This window comes from Salvia splendens, chromosome 3 (genome assembly GCF_004379255.2).
Source record: "Salvia splendens isolate huo1 chromosome 3, SspV2, whole genome shotgun sequence".
Classification (NCBI taxonomy): Eukaryota; Viridiplantae; Streptophyta; class Magnoliopsida; order Lamiales; family Lamiaceae; genus Salvia; species Salvia splendens.
This window is the reverse complement of record NC_056034.1, coordinates 15,620,223-15,639,828: the sequence shown is the minus strand read 5'-3', so window position 1 is coordinate 15,639,828 and position 19,606 is coordinate 15,620,223. Positions and strand designations below refer to the sequence as shown.

At 35.8% G+C, this 19,606-nt stretch overlaps 3 protein-coding genes across 8 annotated transcripts; 2 read left to right on the top strand and 1 right to left on the bottom strand.

Annotated features, from left to right (window-relative positions):
- Positions 1-1,760: 1,760 nt before the first annotated feature.
- On the top strand, positions 1,761-7,541 carry LOC121795222 (SKP1-like protein 21). Of its 5 annotated transcripts, none has more exons than XM_042193706.1 (12): positions 1,761-1,930; positions 2,028-2,072; positions 3,280-3,367; positions 3,609-3,830; positions 3,950-4,141; positions 4,251-4,361; positions 4,522-4,600; positions 4,909-5,045; positions 5,193-5,356; positions 6,602-6,735; positions 6,819-6,877; positions 7,041-7,541. In XM_042193706.1, the coding sequence occupies exons 3-11, from the start codon at positions 3,332-3,334 to the stop codon at positions 6,872-6,874; spliced, it is 1,131 nt and encodes a 376-aa protein (XP_042049640.1). In that variant the 5' UTR covers positions 1,761-1,930; positions 2,028-2,072; positions 3,280-3,331; the 3' UTR covers positions 6,875-6,877; positions 7,041-7,541. The 5 variants fall into 5 exon arrangements, with proteins under 5 accessions (XP_042049640.1, XP_042049643.1, XP_042049641.1 ...); XM_042193709.1 differs by having other exon boundaries at positions 1,761-2,072; positions 5,193-5,220; positions 5,290-5,356; XM_042193707.1 differs by having other exon boundaries at positions 1,761-2,072; positions 6,822-6,877.
- A 1,237-nt stretch (positions 7,542-8,778) lies between these two features.
- LOC121795224 (2Fe-2S ferredoxin-like) lies at positions 8,779-11,433 on the top strand. Of its 2 annotated transcripts, none has more exons than XM_042193710.1 (8): positions 8,779-8,901; positions 9,304-9,372; positions 9,728-9,792; positions 10,176-10,243; positions 10,426-10,532; positions 10,677-10,726; positions 10,903-10,985; positions 11,062-11,433. In XM_042193710.1, exons 2-8 carry the CDS (start codon positions 9,309-9,311, stop codon positions 11,174-11,176), a joined length of 552 nt encoding a protein of 183 aa, XP_042049644.1. In that variant the 5' UTR covers positions 8,779-8,901; positions 9,304-9,308; the 3' UTR covers positions 11,177-11,433. The 2 variants fall into 2 exon arrangements, with proteins under 2 accessions (XP_042049644.1, XP_042049645.1); XM_042193711.1 differs by having other exon boundaries at positions 9,288-9,372.
- A 65-nt stretch (positions 11,434-11,498) lies between these two features.
- Positions 11,499-17,076, bottom strand: LOC121795221 (U-box domain-containing protein 33-like). The gene is made up of 9 exons (XM_042193704.1): positions 16,525-17,076; positions 15,856-15,977; positions 15,436-15,557; positions 14,906-15,010; positions 14,284-14,680; positions 13,903-14,040; positions 13,031-13,561; positions 12,088-12,843; positions 11,499-11,925 (listed from the first exon to the last, which is right to left on the bottom strand). Exons 1-9 carry the CDS (start codon positions 16,808-16,810, stop codon positions 11,743-11,745), a joined length of 2,640 nt encoding a protein of 879 aa, XP_042049638.1. The 5' UTR covers positions 16,811-17,076; the 3' UTR covers positions 11,499-11,742.
- Between the last annotated feature and the right edge of the window lie 2,530 nt (positions 17,077-19,606).

Sequence of the window (19,606 nt, the reverse complement as noted above, 5' to 3'; positions counted from 1 at the left end):
TATTCAAATGATGTTGTCTTGACAATAATAATTATTTTACATGATGATGTCTATCTGTTTGGTTGGAACTTATGAATCGAATTTGGGTCTGAGTGAGGGTGGTATCCGTACACTGATTAGTGTACACAGGTGAACGTGGAAGGTGGTCACCTTCCAATAAACAAAAATAATGTAGTGGAGACCGTGGGAAATGGCCACCTCCTCGGTTGAAGAATGTTGTAGCTGACAGTTGGAGAGCACCATCTCCACGACACTTGGTGTTCAAACATGGCAAAATATAGAAAGAACTTAGCCTTATCACAAAAAATTTAGTAAGCTCGGGTCTTTTAGAGAAAACTCTCGAGTGTTACTGTGATGGTATGATGATATTTTCACTATATGTGTATATTTGGGCAATTTGTTCACCAAGTATCGTTGTATTTAGTCCTGCATGTATTTCTACACGTGCAGGTTGATCGGTGATGGTGTAGAATGGTAGCAAAGTTTGATGATTAGCCTTCTATTATAGGGAAAGACTCTCAGAGGTCCATGTCTTCATACACATGATCATATTGATTTCCACTTCATACTAATGTCTTGGATAGCGTTGCATGTTCATCTATACCCAGATAAATCTCTATTGATGAATTATATTTTCATTCAAATTCATAACTAACCAAGAGTTATTTGGAATTTGTTTGTCTTGATTTCTAATTGAATATTTGGTCACAAGTCCCATTTCGTATTCCCCTCTTCTTATTTCTCACTCTAGTCGCGGTTCCTCGACTTTGCTATTCTTAGCAGAGTGCGATCGTGAAATATACTTTATAGCAAAAAAAGTTAAACTAACTTGAAAATTAAAATATACTGAACATGCTTTGATAAAATTCAAACATAAACTGAAACACGTTTAAAGATATCACAATTATATAAACACATACCACAATACACATAAAAATTAACTAAAATTTAAGCTCGAAATTTGAGTATTGTTTCCACAAATGATTAACTACAGATTTCGAAATTCCAAATGAGTAAAAAAAGTACACGAGTCTTTAACTGTGAACGTCCTGAAATGACAAAATGAAATACTTTCGTGGAATGAAGGAATTGCTTTCTTTCGTCCTTGAAAATAAACGGGAATGACACATGTTTTGATGTGAAATTGCTAAAACATGGGAGATATAAAATTTAAAAAATAATTATAGGATTGTTAATTGAGAATGAGGTTTATCTTATTAGAATAAAAATTTTATAAACGATGAAAATGAATTAATTTTAAAGGATAGAACAAAAATGATAAAAATAGACTATTATTAGAGGATGGACAAAGTATTACTAGTAATTAATAATATTATAATAAAAAATAAAAAATATTATCATTGTTGTTATTATAAATATGTTACTTCCTCCGTCCTATTAAAGATGATACACTTTTCATTTTGGTTTGTACAACTAAGATGACCCATTATAAAAAATGGAAACACCTTGAATTCTACTTTATTTCCTCTTTTTTAGTTACTCTTTCCACTTAATACACAAAATAAAATTATATAAAACCTCATACCGCCCAGGCAAGAGGTCATCTTCCTTAAGACGTGATATGTAACTTTAAAAATTACTTGAAAATCGATTAATAAGTTAATATCATAATAACATCAATAGTGGTAATAATCTTAGTAGTTAGTATTATATAATGCTGTATGTTTTATAATTTTAAAATTATAGTACTAGTAGTACTAAAAGGAGTAGAAATAATGAAGACATAATGGTGACGAAGCTGCACCTGCATTTCAATTTTCACCCTAAAACTAAACACACATCTAATCACACAAGCAGAGCGACAGATATATCAACTCCTTTGAGTCTAATATCCATAGATTTCTTCCACTTAATCACAGCAAAAATATCATCCCATTTATACCTTCAAATCTCTGCACGTCTTCATTTTGTATGTAATTATTAATCAATCTCCTTCCCGACCGCCATTTCCACAATTCAAAGCTTCGGCCTCAGCACCAACTGTTCTTTCTTTTTCCAATTTTCAGGTGCGGGGATAAATTATCTTCTCCGCTGTCTACGTGAATAACGAGGCAAGTTCTTCCGTGCTTTGTTTCGTTTTCTCGCATTTACATTCTGCACGTTCGAATTTGATTGAGGGCAGCGGCTGTGATTGCTTTATTTATTTTTTTATATATTTTTCAAACTTCAATTCGTTGTTATGCTACGCCTCCTGAGATTTATTGTTGTTCTCTGTTGTGGTTTCATTTTTATTGCATAATGGGAGCTGAGAATTGCTGGGGTTTGGAATTTGAATGGGGTGGGGTGATTGGGGATTGGGGCTTTCTTGGACCAGCTTTTATTGATTATTGGTTGGCTGTATTATTTCTTGAATATTGATATAGAATAATACGCTGTCGTTTATTCTCAGCATGAGTCTAGTCTTCATCTCTTCTTCTTATATTTTTGGGGTTTATTCTGGTGGGCTTGGCTTTCTCGGACCAGCATTTATTGATTCTCCGTTGGCTGTGATATTGATATAGATGTACTAGTTTATTCTCAGTAATAATTGAGTCTTTTGGGACTTTAAATTGTTGTGGTGGGCTTGGATTTTGGTTTTAAGCTGTGCAGTTTGATTAAGGTGTAGTCTTTTAGTAAGACAGTCATGCTGCCCAGCGTTTTCTTAAATATTGGAAGAGTTTTTTGGTGCTGGACAGATGTAATGAAACAAGACGGAGACTTTGGAAATGGGAACTAGTGATAATATGAATTGGGGAATTAGATGTATCATAATACGAGCTTCACCGTAACGGCTAACTGTCTCATTTTTTATGCTTTGTGAGAATTTTATCCAAGTCTGCATGTTTTAGCTTCTGGAACTCGGAAGTCTTTATTTTTAATCTGATTGGTGGTCTCAGGACTTAGGATCATGGTATATGTCTGTGTAGTAAATCGAAAAGAAGTACACATTCGTACTATGGATGTCAAAATTACTAATTTTAAAGTACTACGTGGGGAATCACATTGTTTGAGATACCCACTTATCATAAATTTATAACGTAGTGGATACTTCACTTTGGATATGTTTAATTAACTTATAGGTCAAGTTTGCACGAGTGAATAGCTATTTCAATCCTGAATATTAGGTCACATTAAGACAATATTTTTGACGTCAGACAATGTATTCTTTGTCTGCAAAATCTCTGGTCAGGCTTCCAAAATTGATACAGGAGTGTATACTATCATTCTCTGTGGTTGAGTTAAGGACATTGTCATAACTCTTTGCATTCTTTCCTGCAGGTAATATAGCTCTGAAGGTTCTTCACTTCCTATTATCGCAGTTTTGAGTGAAATGACAGAAGCTGATAGTGAAATTATAAAACCAGAGGTGTGCTTGTTGTTTTTGCGCCTAAGGCATCTCAACTATCATATTTGTGCATATCTATTCATTACCTTATCATATTTTACCTATGCCTCTTTCCGTATTATCTACCATATGCTCTGTAATAGTCCTGCACTGCATATTCATTCAACTTACTGACAATGCCTGATCACGGTCATAGGATATTGATTTTCATTGGCTCTTTAATTGATGCTGATTGAGATTAGTTTCATGGTGGACATTACAGATGCTAAAGGCGTATGTGTGGCTTCAAACTTCTGATGGTTCGATACAGCAAGTAGAGCAAGAAGTGGCCATGTATTGCCCATTTATATCTCAAGAAATACATGCTGGCATGGGATCTTGCAAGAATTATCCCATCTCTCTTCCTTCACGTGTCAATCCTTCCATGCTGAGCTTGATACTTGATTATTGCCGATTCCATCAAGTGCCAGGACGTTCCAACAAGGTTGTATTGCTGAACTTTGCTTTTCCCTGTGGGCTGTTCACTTTTAGTGAATACATAGTGACACAAGTTATCTGATGATATGGAAATAAGTTTTTGGTTTTTGTTATACCTCAATGCAGGAGAGGAAGTCATTCGATGAGAAGTTTGTTCGAATGGATACTAAAAGGCTTTGTGAACTGACATCTGCTGCTGACAGCCTACAGCTGAAGTCGCTGGTTGATCTCACTAGTCGGGCTCTTGCACGGGTAATTGAAGGGAAGACTCCAGAAGAGATCCGAGAGATATTTCATCTCCCTGATGATCTTACAGAGGTGTTCTGTCGTTGCCAGCAGTGTACATGCTTAATGTCCTTTTCATTATTGGGAGAATCCTGTTATTCTTATCTACCTTTTCTTATATGTTCTTTCCCCATCAATACAGGAGGAAAAGTTGGAACCTATAAAAAATACCATGGATGATCCGAGGATTCGGCTATTGAATAGATTGTATGCTAGGAAGAGGAAAGAATTAAAAGAAAGAGAGAGGTTAAAGGTGATCACGTCATTGTTTTTACAGTCATGTAATCCCACCACTATTACTTTTAAGTTTGGGCACCATTGTATAGAGATGTTCAGCTTCGATAAACTGCTTAAAAGTGGTATTCAGTATGTGATACTTGAGACTGAGACAGTGGCTTTAATTTGTTCTTTAGAATGTTGAGATCGAAGAGGAACGTGGGGATGATCGTTCAGTCGATGACTTGTTATCATTTATTAATGGAGGTGGTGAAGGTATTAATTGTTAATTCACTTCTTGAAAACAATTAATTTCTTCATATTCGAAGTAGATTTTTAGTTCTGTAAGAAGATTTTGTGTGTAACTACCATCAAATTATAATCGTTACCTGCATAATCATTGAGAAAGATAATTTTCTCAATGATAATTAGGGTGGGTTGTAACTAGTGTTCCTAGCATTTATGTCTTGCTTGTAGCTCCTCAAGTTATGAAGAAGTACAAATGAGCTCCACGTACTGTCGCGCCCTTCTATCCCTTATTTATCATTTTAGGGTGGGAATTTAATATGTACTTTTTTTTGCAGATTCTAAGGGGACCAGAACTTCTAAGAATAAAAAGAGGAGCCGTAAAAGGAAAGATCTCAAGAATGCTTCTTCAAACTGCACGAGTACTTCAAACAATACCTCTTCTTTAAGCAATGATGTAGATGTGAACAAGAAGGTGGGAGTCCTTGCAAATATTTCTGCTTATGGATTCATACTGCTTATTGATAGACTGTGTACTTTTAGCTGACTGAGGACAATGGCTGGTGGTATCAATGCCTCATTTTTCTAACTTGTTTTAGCTGACTTTCCTTATGTGATGCAGGAAACAAATGAGCTTCATTCCGAGTCTGGTAATCCTTCATTACATAACAAGCTTCTTAATGATGTATGTAATGCAACTAAGTTGCTCGACATTGAAGATGATGGATTAGCAGCTGAGGACGAGTTTGATGGGATTGATCCTGTATTAAAAGAAAAACTTGATAGGTATGTTTATTGTATTCAGTGCTTTTGATTGGTCACTCTCTTAATAAGTTGGAAGAATGATATGATTGGTGCTAAAGTATTTTGCCTTCTTGTTCCTTCATCGGAAGTACTCCCTCCGTCCCATAATAGATGTCACACTTGTCACTTCACTTGGATGATGACACAAGATTTTAGGAGATGTTATTTTGTGTGTTAAGTGGTGGAAGAAAATATATTTTTATATATTGATGTGAGAGAGAACTTTTTCTAAAAAAGAAAACGTGACATCTTTTGTGGGACAAACTAAAAAGGAGAGTGTGATATCTATTATGAGACAGAGGGAGTAATATTTATTAGTATAACTAGTAATGAGCTGCGTGCAAGTGTTTATCTCCAAGCAATTTGCATATATTATTTTGCTAGACAAACATCTTATGCAAAGCTGGCCCATACTTCAAATCTAGAAATAACTTATCATACTTAGTTAGTTATAGGCTCTAGCAAGGAGAAAGAGAACTTGCCGCAATGTATTCCACCCATACTCTTAACACATGATTGGTAATTTTTTTGCTGGTGTTATTTAAAGCAAAAGTGTCACACACATGTATGGCCATTAGGTTAACAAATTATTTTAATAAAATATTTTATCCTTCTTTCATGGCTCTGTGTTGTGGCATTGTGACAACAATCAATATGAAGCAGTTTCTGAGACATGCTCTCCTGTCCCCATGTTGTTATTCACTTAACCTTTGCAATTATCATGTTTATTCTATCGAAAACATACCTGCCTTGATGCTATCACTTGTTTCAAATTAAAAGCAAGGAGTTTTTCTGTCACATCTTGGATGCATTTGCCAACTTTTTCTAATATTGCTGCCACAGACCTTCATTAATGAACTAGGAATTCCATTTTTGGGCTTGTGTGTATTTATCGTTATATAATCGCTTCTTTTAAGATGCCAATAATATTAATTGGACGTGTAATTACGCATTTTTGAGCCACAATTCATCACTGCATTTGTATCATGTGCTAATCTAAAATGGTTCTTTTGTGGAATGCCATAATAAATTTCAAATTATTATATTGGATTAATATTTATTGTTTCTCGGAGGATTTCAAATTGTTTGCTAGCTCTTTTTTAGTACTTCTCATATAACTTTTTCAAATGACTGCTGCAAATAATGTAAGGGGCTGATATAAATTATGGCTGCCTATACATTCCATACTTGAATGAATGTTCTGTTTTGTTATATTTGACTGATCAGGGAAGTAGAAGACTTTGCGAGAAGGTTAAATTCAGATTGGCCAGAAATAATGCAAGATATTCTTTCTCGGAGTCAGGAGAGAAGACCATTACCATTATCAGTTAATAAAAATGGTTCCTTGAGGAGATATACAAGTAGGTTCTCTTTCTTGTTATTTACATTTTAGAATGAATATTGGTTAGGGATTTTTCATTAGTTGCATTGCATGTACTTGTAGCAGGAATCTGTGGCAATAACATCTGCACGTCAAGCAAAATATGGCCGCTTATATGATTTGTATCTCTTGTTCTTCCCTTTTCTCTTGTCATTTGCTCTACTTTTACGCACTTGTAACTGAAAACTACATGAGCTTCATATGTAGAAACATCACCTAGAACTCTGCTTGGCGCAAGAATGCATGATTGGAAAGACCTCACTTTTGTTTCATTCCCTTCCACAGGCTCAGATCAGCCCCACAAATGATACCCCGGAAACACCTTTGAACTTCAAAGTGGACAACTGACCAGATAAGAGAAAATGGTTGGCACGCGACAGACAGACAGACAGACAGGTTGGTTGTGGCGTTCGAGCTTTGACATCAGAATGGGATTGACATTCAAGTTCATTGGGAAATTTTTTGACATTGTTCGAGATTCAATTTTGACATATGAGTTGACCTTGACAGCAAACAATAAGGGAAAGGACGCCCTTTCAAGATGCCGATACCAGCCAATTTTGATTCTCACCAATCTTATTTCTTAGTTTCTTCCCTTTACTTCGCTTTCTAGTTGACCTACTACTGACTGTTGGTTGTCATAATTTTATCTCTTGTTGTACAAATCATTTTGGATTAGAGATCATAATGCTGGGAAGTCAACAGCCAACTGAGTTGAAGTGTTGTAAATATCAACAGGTTTGATGGTTTCTTTAATTATTGAAAGTTAAATCCCTTTTGGATTCATGAGTTCAGTTTTGCCAATATTTCAGACTTCCATTAATGCATTTTGGCTCGTTTGGTATCCGAACATGATATAGCAAGATATGTAAATTATTATAAGAAACATGTGTCAAAACATGTATAGTAGTACTAGATTGTGTACTTTAGAGTGTCCACCATAGAGTGGCCCCGGCGCTGAGTTCGCATGAAGCAAACAACCCAGCAGCGGGAAGTGTTATCCAAGAACATGGAGTTTCCATCGACCAACTCACTCACTTCGCATGCATCCAAGTGTCCAACCCTCCGATCAGCTGGAAATGTTCTAAGACTCCACAGCAATCTCTCTGTTAATTATGGACCCTAAAATACGAAGTGTATTTTCTTGTGAGAGATATAAATAGATTTGCTTCCAAATTGGGTAAACAATCCTTGTGTTCATTCTTTTTTATATTTGTGATTGCTTGTGTTTATTTCCCAACAATCACTACAACCTGCTGAGTGACCGCTAATTTGGTCCAAAAAGCGCAAATTTTTGCTAGTTCATTGTACTTTTGAAACCAGGTCTTTTCCAACTATAAATATAAAATTGGGGCTCGGTTTTGGGAGATCATATATCACAATCACATCCAAACACCATTCTCAGAGCTATGGGGATTTATCAAGCAAAATAAGATAATGATTCAAGGAAAACTAAAATCGAAATTATTCTCTACAAAGTGTTTTTCTAGTTTACTTTATGTTGAACGTGTTTTCTCTTATAATAATAGTAGTAGTCTATTTGTGTATGAGTAACTAACTATTTAGAATTTTAGGGTATAAAGTATCGATCCCTTTCTCCACAATTCCATACTCACGACAAAATAAAATAATCCACCATCACTTATTAAAATTTCCCATGATTATAATATTATTTTATTTTATTTTGAGTAGGTGGAATAGGAGTGGAGTATGAATTGTGGAGTCGGGGATCCGCTTATGTATAATGCTTACTTGATTATCTTATCGAATAGTATTAAATTCCCTATTTTACTCCAATAACTCATGTTTCTAATGTATAACTAGGAATTATTAGTACTTGTTGAAGTTGTTATAGATCATCAATATATTCCCGATGACAATATTAGACACTTTTTAATGCATATACTTTGAACTAAATTAGAAAAAGAAAACAAAATAGAGCCAAAAAAAATTAAAGAATACTACTCCATATGATCATAAATTATTTCATTTTATCTTAAGCTTTGGTATAGTATGTTCAGGCCTAGATTTAGCCCATCATGCTTTTCTCATCTTTATTTTTTTCCAAATATTCCACTCACTTTCGATTCTGCTCACAAACGACGCCGTCGGAATATCTTCTGCTAGCGGCGCCTGCGATTCTCAGGTATCCTTTATCTCTTTTACTTATTTTCTCCAAAGATTTTAGTTTGTTGTCGCCGGTGTCTGAGTGTTATAGTTCTGCATTGATATGATATTGGAAATTATAATCTGATCGGAAGTTTTGGTGCGAGGGAGGATTATATGAGTGCCCCTTGATTTAGAGTTTGTTGTGTTTGCAACTAAGGTTTGTCCTTAATTAGAGTGTATTTGCATTGTCATCTTTTCTACATAAAAAATTGGTAATCTTAATTAGAGTTTGAATGTAGCTGGCTTTGATGGGAGAACTTAATTGGATTGTGTCGATTGAGTCAAGTTGTACCTGCCTTCAGAATATATTCAATTGACTTTAAGTGGCTGATTTTGCTCTTCATTTTGCTGAGTAGATTCTAGTCCCTTTGCTTTGCAGGTTGAATGATTATGTTCTTTTCGAGGTTTTGTAAGCTAGGAGTTCATGCTATCAGGAACTTGGAAAAATGTACGTATATATGACCTGACCTTCGTTTATGTGTTTTTCTCATTGAACTGAAAATATACCCTCTTAGGAAAGTTTCGTACTAATCCTGTACAACCAGTTGCACAGTTTCTAAAAATGTGCTTATTTCCCTTATAAGGAGACATTATCTTGCGTTTCCTTTTTTGAACCACATCTGATATCACTGAAGTTGTCTGCATATAGTTGTGATTGTGAATGTTCTATACACATGAAGATCTTATAGTTTGTCTATTGAGATGTATAACTCAAAATTGATGTTGCTTGTGAATTTGAACTTGAACCTCATTTGCTTTGACAAGGATCTGTCATTCCGTTGATTATTTTTGTTGCTTTGCAGCTCCTACTCTAACAGCAAGGACTTTATACTTCCCCAAGGCTCATAATCAGTATTTAGGATCCCTGGTTGGTACATTTTACATTTTACCTTTGCCATGAGCTTGTCTGCTTGAACTCCTCTTTTTGCCACTTACTGGAAATGTTTTAGTTAAGTCAGGTGGCTGGACAATTAGTGATACGAACAAGGACTGCCATAGTTTTATATTTAGTGTATCTTAGATCAGAGCATAAAACAGTAGTACTTAAAAGATAGAAACTCACTGTTCAACTCTAGAATATCTAGGACTGAATTAGAGAACAAAATTCGTCAAGATTTTTTTAAAGAGTTAAATGCAACAGAATTATGTTGTTGCCTTCAACTGAGAAAACTTGTCATGCTTCCTTAATTCCTTTCTTCAGCTGTATGGATTTCACTGTTTGACCTGTCCTCTTTCTATCTATGTATTCAGATAAACAAATTATTTTTCAGTACAGCAGCTCAAGCAAACTCAGAGCACAGAAATGAAGAAAAGGAAAAGTGAGTCTTTGGCACCTAATATCATTCCCCAATTTTTTCATTCCGACCAGTTGTTCCCTGAAGTCCTTGTCTTATTTTCCTTACATTAATTGGTACATTATTAGTTGAGCAGCCATTTGATGTTTGAAGGCTGTCTTAAATTTAATGCATTGCCTCCCATGCTCTTTCTTTCGAGTTTACAGAATAAATGTGATATTTTGCAACAAAGATGGAGAAGAGGTGCATATACAGGTCCCAGTTGGAATGTCAATGCTAGAAGCTGCACACGAGAACGGCATAGAGCTTGAAGGTAAAACTTGTTTTAAAGCTAAATCTCATTTTCATAAAGACACTAGTGAAGATTCCTCAAGATTTCAATTTATGATTTGTTCTAGCGATCCCATGAGCAAAATTGAGTGAACTAACTAATTCATGCGAATTCAATTCATTACAGGAGCATGTGAAGGGTCTCTTGCTTGTTCCACCTGTCATGTGATCATGATGGTGAGTAAATTATGAACCGATATTCGTCTTTCTTTATGACAGCAAACCCTCTTCATCACCTATGTTTCTTGGTGAAATACGTCATGCCGCTCACTCTCCCGGTCTATTTTTTCACTGGGAAGCAGACGTGGAACATTCAAATTAATCCAACTCTATTATTGTCATGTGTTTGGCAGGACGTGGACCAATATAACAAATTATCTGAGCCAACCGATGAGGAGAATGACATGTTAGATCTGGCATTTGGCCTATCCGAAACGTAAGTCTCTAGTCTTGCCTGATACTGTGACATTTTGTCTGTGTACCTATGTTATATCCAATTATATTTCCCACAGATCTCGTCTAGGTTGTCAAATTATCGCCAAACCCGAACTTGATGGACTTCGTTTAGCCATACCTGCAGCTACACGGAACTTTGCGGTCGATGGATTTAAGCCAAAACCTCAATAAATACATATTCTTGCGGATAGAAGATGAGAATAAGTCGCTTCCGTAGACTGGCAATGGCTGATGATCATCAAACTGTTTCAACATTCAATGTTTTGTCGCCTTTCTGTATGTTATATCGACGGAGAAGGCTGTGCTTCTGAGTAACTACGGGTGTAATCAGTGTTATGGTGAAGTTAACGGGATTTCTCATTTTTGTAGGAAAGTGCATAGTTTCTTACGATCTTTAGTTAAATGTAATATTCAAATTTATTTGTTTATTGCAATTTCAACAATGATTTACTAATCAGACAGCATAGAACGGAAAAAAGCTGCTAAATCTGTCTGCAACAAATGTATATGTTATTGAAGAATCAAGAGCTTAAAATAAATCCGAGTACAAAACATTGTTCAAACTGCTATACAAAGTTATAAACAGGTGCCACTAATACGATACAAAGAGAAGCACAAACTGAAATCCCATGAGCAAATCAGGTTTAGTAAACTACTGTACAACAAATGTGTGTGTGTGTGTGTGTAATAAGCCTATAAACAGGTGCTGCTAATATGACAATGTACAGAGAGTGGCTTCAGGATTGGTGCAGCCACTCTTGTATTGCAGAACGGAGAGTGTGGTTAGGCACCAGATCGGAGTTTGGAAGCTTTAGGTTAGTCATGGGAGATGTATCATGCCCACTCTCCAGCCATCCCTTTAACGCTTCAGATTCATACGTAAACCCATCGGCTGCAACCACAGGATCTTGCATGATTTCCTGCACTTAGCAATAGTGAAGTTAGGGCGAGAAATGCTAAGGTTTACACTCAGTTGTGGAGTTATGGTAGCGAAAGATCGGGTTGGTTTCAAGATTCTTGGAAAAATCTATGAGCAATGCTGTCTAAAAGCATATGTATATATATAAGCAATATATACAGACCTGAAAGATAGGACAGATGAAGTATGCAGGAATCTGGCTCTGCTCTTCAGAGTCAAGGATGGACGAAACCCCGCAGAATCTTTTCATTGGTTCGAGCACCCTCCACACCTCAGAATCAAGTTCTGGTCGAGAGCCACGGTTCTTGTCAGCACAGCTGAGGGCAAGGTGAGCTAACTGTTTTGCTTGCACGAATGGCCAGTCGCCAGCTGTTGGGTCGAGTAGATCTTTCAAGTTACCGTTATCTAATGCATATTGAACTTCCTTGGCGATCCCCAGTGCAGGTCTTCCTGTTAACAACCGCAATAATATAATTCCAAAGGAATACACGTCAGACTTTGAAGTGAGCTCTCCTGTTGCGAGGAATTCCGGATCCATGTACAGAAGTGTCCCCTTTGGTTCTGTCATCCAACATAGCGTCGTGTTTTCTGATAACTCTTCATGAGGGAGCTTGCGGCATATTCCGAAATCACTAAGCTTGGAAACAAAGTTGCCATCAAGCAGTACATTGGCAGGCTTCAGATCACCATGGACAATTCCCTCAGGGCGGCAAGAATGCAAAAAGATGAGAGAAGAGCATAGCTCTGCTGCTATACGGATTCTAGTTTTCCATGGCAATGGCGGTGTATTGTTTCTGCAAGTGAGGCGATCTTCAAGACTTCCATTGGATAGGTACTCATAAACGAGGGCCCAAGCTTCTGGGCAAGCTCCTACCAAGGTGATTATGTTTGGATGCCTCAGCTTACTCAGGATATTTACCTGAAACAAGAGGTGTCATGAGTCAATTTAAAATTGAAATTGTGTTCACCAAATATTAACTGCATTTGGGAGGTCGATGGTGTGCGATCAGGGCAGTGGCGTACGCATAACTAAGAACCAACCAACAAGACCTACAAATTAAGTGCAACAACTTATCGTATGAATGAGCAGAGATCTAACAACTTACCTCCTGCTGAAATTCGAAAGGTCCTTGCGAGCTATTTGGATGCAACATTTTTATAGCTACTTGAGTATGTCGAAGGTCCCCTCGATATATACTCCCATAACCGCCTTCACCGATCTTCAAGGTTTGGCTAAAGTGTGCTGTTGACTCTTCAATTTCGAAGAAAGAGAACTCAGAAAAGAACTGAGATACAGATGAACTTGATGCTTCCTCGGCTCGTCTTTTCCTCAGATCCTCCGCTGCCTTGAGGACACTATCTCTCTCAACCTGTAATTCATCTCTTTCCTTTTTGTACCTCTGCAAAAGTTCAACAGCAGCAAACATTTTTTGTTCCAGCTGCTCCACCATCTTATCGGAATCCACAATTTGATGCTCTAGGGAAAGCTTCTGTTCCTCAGCAACTCTGAGTGCTTCCGTGACCTCACGGAGTTGCCATATCATATTATCAGCTTCTTCTCTAGCTCTTGATAGTGCTTCTTCGATTTCTCTTCTGTGTCTTTGCTCCTCGGCATGCATCGCGTTAGATTCTTTGGCCTACAATATAAACTCAACATGTATTAGCTTCTCTCAAGTCATTACAGATGAAGGCTTTGCTTAAGATCAGCAATCCTGAAAATAGTTGGGAGGATATCATAGCGGCAAAACTAAAACTGCAATTTTTTTTTCTCAATTTTAACAGCTCAAGCAAACTAATAAAAAAGTATCTGCATATAAACACACGACAATCATAATAATATCTCCCATAAAAATTGGCTGGGGTGGAGAAACAGTGCAATTAAAATGTGAATAAGCAACATTACTTGTCTGTGTATGAAATTGATCCTTTTTTTTCTGAACAAGAATCCAGATGATAGGAAGTGGTGCTTAAGACTTACTCGGCGAAAAGCATCAATGGCATCTTTTTCAGCTTTCTTACGCTTGAGTGATTCCTCATAAGCTTCTTTCTGGGAACTTTGTGCTTCCTCCACAAATTGCTCAAGCCTAGTATAGAGTTCATCATCCATATTGCCATCCTGATCAAGTTCATAAACTAATCAGAAAAACATCCAAATAGCTTCTGCTGAGAAGTATTTGCAAGTTCACCACACTTTGGTGACCAGACAACCACAATTACCTTATTGCATACTATAATTGAGGATTATTATATATATTCATGAAAGAGCAATGAGAACTGTGTTTGATGTGTTATTGGGCATGTAGAGTTGCCAATGTTGCTTATATACGACAATTCTATTAAACTTCAGTGAAATACTTACTATAGCACTGGATGTCACTGAAGATGAACGATACTCCCCATGGTTGTGAATGCTTGACAGGTGGTTTACAATAGAATCGTTAATTATTTCACTAGACAAACAAGTAGAAAAGCGTGAACCTACTGAAGGAGTTCTCCTTGATTGGTTGTCCCAGTCAGAGTTACGTTCTTGATTCAAATTGCTATGAGGAGAACCTCTTCCAGGGCTGCTAAAGTGCATACCATTATTTTCAGACATGAACCTACGGTGATTAGGTGCTGAACTTTGAAGCTCCATTTGACCCCTTTCCCCTTCAGCAAGTGAGCGTGATCTCCAGGTCTGCACAGCTTCAGAATTCGAACTTGCTTGAACTGGTGGAGAGTCTACCTCTATGTTAATTCCATCTAATTTACTTTCCCTAGATAGAAATGAATCATAGAACTAGTCAGCAGATCGAAGAAAACTGACTGAGACTTGTCATGCTGCGAAGGAATCTTGAGTACAAAATCAGATAAAGAACTTGATTGTCAACCACAAAGGATCGGGTTGACACTCTCTATTTAGTTCAAAAGTCAACACATGGTTTCTATACTAGGAAACAGGAATTGCAGGAGCCTCAAATAATACAACATTATTTAAATACCTTGTATAAATGTGGTTTCCTTTGCATATGAACCAAATTTGGCAGAATGTAGGTGCTTCCAAGCGCACATGGATTGCTTTCTTAGACTTGGGCTCATTCATTTTTCTGAAAAGTATACATAATAAAGTTATACAATCACGACAAAAAATGAAAAACAAAGTCATGACAGAAGGTCAAGAAATTATGAAGCCAATGGAAGATGCATCACAAGCTGCCATCACCTTGCAAATGATGAGGCAGACTAGTAAATGGCAAATATTCACTAGCCATATGATTAGGAATTGATTAAGTAAGCTAGAAAATAATTAGGAAGATACATCAAAAGCTGCCATCTCCCCAGTATACTGTGTAGCATTGTAAAACTGATTCCGATTTTCTCGGCACCAAGTCCATTTGGCCAGTATAAACTATGCAGATACATCTCCAAGATTGTGAATTATTAGCCTTAATGACTAATGTGTACATGATCTACACTGTTCAATAAAATTCCTGATTTTTGTATTGTATAGAACAAACATGTCGCATTATACCTCGAATAAGATTTATCAGCTGCTGCTCCCATGGCAAGCCATTTTATCTCATGTTCGTATATGAGCTGGACTATGCCTTTCTCAATAGAGTCCATTTCTTTGCACAATTTCTCAGCTCTCACCTAAATAAGCAAAAGAAATCAGAACTAAGAAGAAGTGTGCGGATGGCATTATCTCCAGATGCATGTCAAATAAAAGACCAAATTTCAGTAAATAATACTCCATATCGATATAGTAAGAGCAAAAGGCAGCTATGTCTATCCTAGGTAATACTATGATACTGCATTCATAATCACATGCTAAATTCCACGCCAGTTGTTGTTTTAGTTATATTTTCAAGTTGCAAGGACAAAACTGGATTGCTAGAATGAAAGTTTCAGGAGAGAAAAACTTTAAGAAAGCAAAAGGACCAGTTCATACCCCTGATCGTTCACATACTCGGATATACTTGTCAATAATCTTAACCATATCTTGTCTTTCATTTTCATGATACGCGTTCACTTGATTTTCTTGCAACCTACTAATTGCAACCTTAGTACCCACTGCAAACCAATAAGCAATAAACATAAGTCAGCAATTCATACTTGTGACCTTTCTAAAACAAACAAAACCATATGCAAACATTCAAACTAAATTGTTGAGACGAGCCAAATGATTAGACCTCAACTGGCGTTTTTTCATCCAAATACAAACTACGATCATAAGTTCATAACAATGACATGAAGGCAGTATAATAATTAATAAGGTGATAAAATCTAACCACAATTAGATCTGTTTGATCATTAAGGAATTATAACGATGACATGATGATATTCAATGGAGTAAAAGTAGGCATAAAAAGCAGGAAAAAAAATCCAACAAAGAGATGGACATCGGTTTACTAGAAAAAAAAAATCAAGAACAACCCCAAACACCGAACCTATGTGAATTTCACCAACTACATACATAATAGATAATCATCATCCAATCAAAAATACCAAAACAACTATGAAAAGACCAATCTCTAAATCAAGAAAACGAGTACAGAATGCATCAAGAAAAAGAATTATCCCCTCAAAAAAAGGAATTTTGCAAGAAATGAGTACTAACACACTGGTATTTTCTGAGCAGGTTGATGAATATGAAGAACACAAATCTTCATCCCTCTAGAATTATGCAACGCCCACATCAGCGTCTTCTCACTCTCCTTCACATCTTTCCCCAAAGCCACATACATCATCTCCTCCCTAAGAGCAGGAGACGGTGTCGTTCTAGGCTCCAATTCTTGCACAATTTCCGGCTCACCCCTCATACTTCCTCTCAAACTCAAACGAGCCAAATCGATCTCCCGGTACCGAATTATGTTAACGGCCCCCGGAATTTCCATCACAGCCATCACAAAATCTCAAATGTTTCCATTGAAAAATAAACTATGCATTTAACATGGATGATGAAATGCCTGAATGGAAAGGGACTTTTAGCTTGCAGAAATGGCGGTTGTTGAAAGGGGTTACTTGTCCGGAATCATTGGCTGTATACTATAAAAACAGTTGAATAACTTGATGATGGCCGAATTTTAATAGTATGAGGTTTTATCTATAAACAAGTTGATGAAATTGTTTGGAAATTACGAAGGTTTTTGTCTTGGTGAAGACAGCAAGTCAAGCTGAATCCACCTTATTAATCTGTCTTCATAATTAATCAAAAATATTAATTGATTAAAGTTCGCGATCGTTTTATAATTTACATTAATTTATAATTTAATATTAATTCATAACTCTCTTTACAGAATAGACTTCAAAATAGTTATGAAAGTTTTAGTATTGAAATGACAGTATTTGTCATAATACGTGACGTATTAATGGTTTTCGATTTGTAATTTATGACATTCATAATTCATTGTGTAAACGATCACGCAAATTTAAATAAAAATTTATACTAATACATCATTAAGTATTTTGTAAGAATACTGTTTCGTATGTAGCATTTTGAAGTGGAAATATAAAATAGAAAAAAACTCATTTAATTCAATTGAAGTGGAGTACAATTTTTTTTAATATGCGATGTAAATGGACAGCAATACAATAATTAACACAATCGAATGATACTACATATACAAGAGAAGAAGGTTGCTTCTTACAATTCCTAAAACGGTTCGGCTATTCCATTTTCTTATAAATTTAACTCCACATATATCGGACTAAGCATAGATTCTAATTGGGAAACACATGTTTTACTCTTCTAACTCTTGATTAGCTAACCTATCGTAAGAGTTAATTCTTATCAATTCTAAAGTATTAATTACTAATGCTTTTTTTAATTAAGAATAAAGTGTTTAAAGTCAACAAAGAGCAGTAAGCAAGAAAGTTTATCAAAATAATAAAAAACCGACAATCAACGCACTGGAACTAAGAGAGCCACAGTAAGGTCACACGTATACCACACCTCAACACACAACCAATAACTCAACAAACAAGACGCTAGAAACCCAAGAATGACTAGCAAATAAGAGCACACACAACTGAAGACTTGACTAAAGATTATTAATGATGGGATGGGATCTCCTGCTATGGCAAAATGCACAGCGGGATGCTGTGCAGATCACACCTTCCATTAATTTAACATACTTGTACTATTATTTTTTTCCACTTTAGAGATGAAAGGTTTGGCCAATCCCTGTTGTGGGAGTGAAATTTAAGCACCATCTTTCACCCAAGACGCCATAAAAATAGTATTAATGATGCATAGAAACATGAAATCAATTACGGTTGACATTGGAGATGTTGGCTCATCACTTGAGGAATTGCAATTGCTATGAATCATTCTTTCGTGGGATGTGAAAAACTGCTCAAAAAATTGAGTTAAAACTTAAAATTGGGCTCAACTAATATAAGGAAACGTAAGAAAAGTTGGTGAAAAAAAATAGTGAATTTTGAGTCCTACATTTATATATTAGTTTTATAATAATATATGAATGAAAAAAAGTTAGTGAAATGTGAGATCTATTAGTATTTATTACATCTGAAAGTCATCAAGTGGGACAGAGCGAGTACATCACTTCAACGAATAGAATATAGGGCATTTGCCCCTCTTGCCAATATGCTAGATCTACCCATGAATAGGTTATAGGATGGTGTAACAAAGTAATCTGGTTGGATAGAAGTTTCTAGACAATTTTATACTCCCTTCATTCTATTGAAAAGTTGGTTGAAAAAGTTAGTGGAATGTCATTTCCATTTTTTATATTGATTTTATAATAAAATGTGAGTGAAGTGAGTTAGTGGAATGCGATACATACTTATCATTTATGGTAAAAATGAAGTGTGACAATTATTGTGGGACGAACCGAAATAAAAAAGAATGACAATTATTATGGGACGGAGGGAGTATGATTCAATCGGTCGTGTCGAGTGGAATACGGTGACAATTTTATTTTGCCCGTTTGGATCTCACCTGACTATGTGGAACTGTGGATTATTATGAAAATTTCACCTTGTTGTATGGATTTTTGTGATAATTTCACTCGATTGTCACTTCTCATCAAAAATTCTTTCTCTCTTTTTTTTTGCTTTATATTTCTCCTAGCTCTGTTTACACCTTAATTCTCAATACAAAACGAGAAAATATACTTTTAAGAGTTTAAAAATATAATAAAAATACTTGAAACTTATAGGAAAATGATAGAATATTTAATTCATACTACTAGTATTTTGTGTATATAAATGAGAGAGAGAAATACTTAATATTAATGAGATGCGTAGTATGCCAAGTTAGCTAGTACTACTTAATAGTTGGTATGCAAAGTGCCGCTAAACGATGCGATACTTATTTGTAATAAAAAAGATTTAGAGTGCGAACTTAATACTCATCTCACCGAATAATTGGAAAACAGAAATAAATAATTATTTATCTTATACATATGATTTATATTATGCTACAGTTCACTCATACTATTTCAGAAAAATATTTTAAAGTCAAATTATGTTTCTTCCTTTTCAAAGCAAACCCGCATTCTTGCGAGCGATTTTAATTTGAGACCTACAATAATTTTAGTAAGAAATCCAATAATCTCATTCCTTTTACAATCGATGAAGGATTTTATTTGCTCAATAATTGTGAAATTAGTAATTACGACTGTATTATAGTCCACGTATACGTATCCCGGAAACATACTACTACTACTACTTCGCAT

What these genes read in the sequence shown, in the direction of transcription:
- LOC121795222 (XM_042193706.1), top strand. Translation starts at nt 3,332, where the DNA reads ATGACAGAAGCTGATAGTGAAATTATAAAACCAGAG. An exon ending in TCCCTGATGATCTTACAGAG is followed by an intron (nt 4,142 to 4,250) that starts GTGTTCTGTCGT and finishes CCATCAATACAG; the next exon opens with GAGGAAAAGTTGGAACCTAT. An exon ending in AAGAAAGAGAGAGGTTAAAG is followed by an intron (nt 4,362 to 4,521) that starts GTGATCACGTCA and finishes TTTGTTCTTTAG; the next exon opens with AATGTTGAGATCGAAGAGGA.
- LOC121795224 (XM_042193710.1), top strand. Translation starts at nt 9,309, where the DNA reads ATGATTATGTTCTTTTCGAGGTTTTGTAAGCTAGGAGTTCATGCTATC. An exon ending in TATCAGGAACTTGGAAAAAT is followed by an intron (nt 9,373 to 9,727) that starts GTACGTATATAT and finishes GTTGCTTTGCAG; the next exon opens with CTCCTACTCTAACAGCAAGG. An exon ending in AGAAATGAAGAAAAGGAAAA is followed by an intron (nt 10,244 to 10,425) that starts GTGAGTCTTTGG and finishes TCGAGTTTACAG; the next exon opens with AATAAATGTGATATTTTGCA.
- LOC121795221 (XM_042193704.1), bottom strand. Translation starts at nt 16,810, where the DNA reads ATGGCTGTGATGGAAATTCCGGGGGCCGTTAACATAATTCGGTACCGG. An exon ending in GAGTATGTGAACGATCAGGG is followed by an intron (nt 15,558 to 15,855) that starts GTATGAACTGGT and finishes TTGCTTATTTAG; the next exon opens with GTGAGAGCTGAGAAATTGTG. An exon ending in CCATTGATGCTTTTCGCCGA is followed by an intron (nt 13,562 to 13,902) that starts GTAAGTCTTAAG and finishes TTTATATTGTAG; the next exon opens with GCCAAAGAATCTAACGCGAT.